The sequence below is a fragment of the Manihot esculenta genome, chromosome 11, assembly GCF_001659605.2.
Source record: "Manihot esculenta cultivar AM560-2 chromosome 11, M.esculenta_v8, whole genome shotgun sequence".
NCBI classification, from domain to species: domain Eukaryota; kingdom Viridiplantae; phylum Streptophyta; class Magnoliopsida; order Malpighiales; family Euphorbiaceae; genus Manihot; species Manihot esculenta.
Window position 1 is genome coordinate 24,501,245 of NC_035171.2, and position 3,829 is coordinate 24,505,073.

General features: G+C 27.4%; 1 protein-coding gene across 1 annotated transcript; it reads right to left on the reverse strand.

The window, feature by feature from the left end:
• Positions 1-380: 380 nt before the first annotated feature.
• LOC110625946 (probable inactive chitinase-like protein LaCIC) lies at positions 381-2,659 on the reverse strand. Its single transcript, XM_021771657.2, has 3 exons — positions 2,146-2,659; positions 1,897-2,047; positions 381-841 (listed from the first exon to the last, which is right to left on the reverse strand). Exons 1-3 carry the CDS (start codon positions 2,543-2,545, stop codon positions 442-444), a joined length of 951 nt encoding a protein of 316 aa, XP_021627349.1. The 5' UTR covers positions 2,546-2,659; the 3' UTR covers positions 381-441.
• Between the last annotated feature and the right edge of the window lie 1,170 nt (positions 2,660-3,829).

The window sequence follows — 3,829 nt, forward strand, 5'->3', positions numbered from 1 at the left end:
TTTAAAAATTACTGTATTTATCTTTCCTACTGTAATGTAGAGTAATAGTTTACTTGTTTTAGTAAAAATTGTAAATTTATTAAGTATAAAATAAATTATTTATTAAAATATGCTATTATATATATAATAAAATAATAAATTTTAAACTATTATTTAATAGACTCAGATTCGAATTCCATATATCCCAATTCTATATTAAAAAATGTAATTGAAAAAAAAAATTATATGGCCAAGCATGCTGTAGTGACAAAATATATAACAAAACAACCAGAGTTAAAAGTTCTCAAAATCGATTGGATTGAAATCTACCTCTCATGGTGAAGGACTAGGGCAAAGATTTAGTTAATATTCATATCAAGTGAACAATTATTAAGACTATGGAATTCAAAGGCAGATGTTTATTTATTTTATCACGTCTATAAGCATAAGCTTAACATGAAATTACATAGCATCTACCAAGTCCAAGAGTCCATTTCCAAAGGGCCTTTGATTGTAGCAGTCAAGATTACTACCGTAGCCAACTCCAAGTAAATCACAATATCTCTTATAAAACCCAATGCGATCTTCAACCTTAGCATTCCAGCCTTTACCACATTCAAGGCCACCATTGATGATGTTTGTCACTGTACCATAACCTGGAACTCGTCCTGCTGACCTGTCAGCTTGGGAGGGTGACCACCGTCCGATGATAACGTCGTGGCAAGATGGCTTTGGAGATTGTGGAGTCATCCAAAACCAAATTGCTGTTTTGAAAGAAATGACTGGATCCGTGGCAACTAGGTCTGGATTGTTTAGCAGGTCTATGCCTATGGCTCTTCCACACTGCCCATAATTGTAATTCCTGTATCATGTTTTGGCACCAAAATATATGTTAAGAGTTTTCTAAGTTTCATGTATAATCTATTTTAAATTAAATAATCTTACAATAATAATTAAATTTTTTACATGAAATAAATTTAAAACGAGAAAATTTTTGAAAAAAATAAAAATTAAACTTAATTATGTATAGAAAATACTATTTCAAATAAATATCTTATATTGTTTGATTTCATGAAATAATTTTGTAAAAATTGAGCTATTTTAACATTAATTTTTTGAAATAATAAAATTTTAAATTTTAAATCAAACACATATATATTAACATATATTTTTGAAAAGCATAAAAATTGGTTAAATAAATTTTTAATTAAATTTCAATGAATATAATTGAATTTTCCGGTCTTTTAAGCCCTTTTTGATAATTTTTAGATACACATTGCCTTTTTTCTAAATGCTAAACTAATGCGAGATTCAATACACCTCTCACGTCCAGAATCACATTGGAGTCTGACATATTTATGGGAGTCCCAACATTAGCAGGAGACTTTAATATCATGTTAAATTTGATTCAAATCTAATTTACTCTAAATATTAATTTAAGAGGGAGGAGTGTCCGTGGTTCATATAGGGACATATTATTCTTTTTTTAAATTAATGTGTAATTCAACACTATAAACAATTGCATAAAGGAATAGATAAACTTCTTACTGATACTTATATAATTAGTTCATAATTGATAAATTATAAAAATAATACTAAACGCTACTATAATACATAATGAGCTAAAAAAAATTATAATTTCCTAGTTTTTTTTATTATTTAGGTATATAAAATAATTTATACTATGAAAATTTTTAAAATATGAAATAGGATAGTACAAGTCTTCTTTATTAACTAGATATCTCGAATTCAAGCTTTGTATATAAATGACCTTTAAAACTTAGAGAATAAGTGTTTTGCTCCTTTAATGAGTATGACTATGCAAATCCGAATTACTCTACTTAATAGATTTTGTGGTATATAAAAAAAAATAAAATTATACAATAGTAGTATAATATAATGGTAAATAATACCTACCATGAGAGTTGGATGGGACCTCTACCGTAGTATTGCTTGCCAGGAGCACAAGGATAAGTAGGACTTGGAGAACAATATGATCCTGGGTTTTGTTCTTTCAAAAAGCAATACCCCCAGGCGTATGGTCCATCTGGGGCAGTCGCCCATCCTCCTGCAATGAATCATCAACTCATATTTCTCTGTTGAGATTGAGAGTTTAAATTTCAATTATAATTCTCTAAAAAAAACAACTAATAAGACCAATTAAACCTGTAGTTTCATGAGATGTCTGTGCAAAGAATGCAGCAATCTCCCTTTTACGTACAGCAACATCTCCGGTGTTTCCGAAGGAAGGAAAAGCTTTGGCAGCTGAGATAAATGCATCATATGTGTAGAATCCCTTGGCAGAGCAGCCACCATCATTTCTATGTTTAAGCATTTGATCAAATGTTGATCTTGAGATGATACTGCTAAGATCTTTGCCGGCGCTGCACTGGCTTTGGCAGTCAGCACCACAGTAGTCAGGTGTGTTACCACACCAACCAAATTTGCTACAACATAGTCCTCCCGGGCACAAGGCACCACCAGCTTGTCTTCCACATTGCTCAGCTGAAGCTTCGAGCAAATGGGACAGCAACAGGCAAGAAACTGCGAAGGCCAAAGCCCTCATGTCTTACTAATGACTTGACTTCGTTTGATGGAGTGTAAGATTAGAAGATGAGTGGTTGGAGTGAGATTTGAGAATTTTATAGCTTTGTCGTTGAGTGTTCGAAATTGTTGTTGGACTTGTTCAATAAAGGTGTCTGATTTTAGCTGTCGTTCTTATCTGTTTTCTTTTTCTTTTTTTTTTTTTTTTGTTTTTCATTCATTCATTGAATTTAATTAGCATAAGGTTAAATTGGGAAATGTATTGTATGTATTTATTGTATACTGGCTTTATAGTTAACGTCATTTGATTGTATGGACGTAAATTTTGTCCTGCAAATATAATTATCAGCAGCTGAACTTTTAATCATCCAATATCTCCATTTTATTGATGAAAAGGAGATAAAACGAATGAATTAATTAGGCTCACAAATTTTATTTAATATTGTTTGATTAAAATAATATAAAAAAATAATTTAAAAAATAAATAATTTTTATAAAATTTTTTAAAAATAGCAACAATTAAGTTTTTAATAATTAAGAGATCCTATTTATAATAAAAATAAAATCTTAATATGTAAAATTATGAAAATATTTAAAATATTTAAAAAAAAATTAAAATATAAAATTGACTTTCTAAACGATAAAATTTCCACATAGAACTTTATAATAATCCTGCAGTCCTTGTCACATATTTTAAAATTGTACCTTATCACATATTTTAAAATTATACGTTTCGAAAAATTATTGTGAATTTTTATTGAATATTAGCAATAAAAGTTAGATTCGGTCTAAATCTGTTATAAAATTTAAAATTAATTATTTTAAAATTAGTTGTTTCATGTTAAAAAATATAATAATTAATAATTAATTATTAAAAAATAATATTATATTGTTTTAGAAAATTTAATTAAAAATTAAATAAAAAATAAAGTTGTCATTCACTCAAATTTTCTTCCTTCTCTTTTATTTTCTTTTTCAAACAAAACATTAAACATCGTATTGGTGACTTGTGGAACTACAAATCCTTAAAAGTCCAAAAAGTAAATTGCTTTATAAAGTAGAATAAAGGATATGCTCAAGAAAAGAGAATTTCGACAAAAAAAAAAAAAAGAAAAAAAGAGAATATCTCAAAAACAATTTGTGTATTCCGTTAATTCATATATCCTTCATTTAAAATTATTTATTTTATGAGAAAAAATTTAAATAAATTGTTATAAAATAATACATGATTTTAGTTATTTAAAATAAAAATCTTTCAAATTAAAAAATATTAATATTTTCATTTTAAATAGTAAGATTGATGATA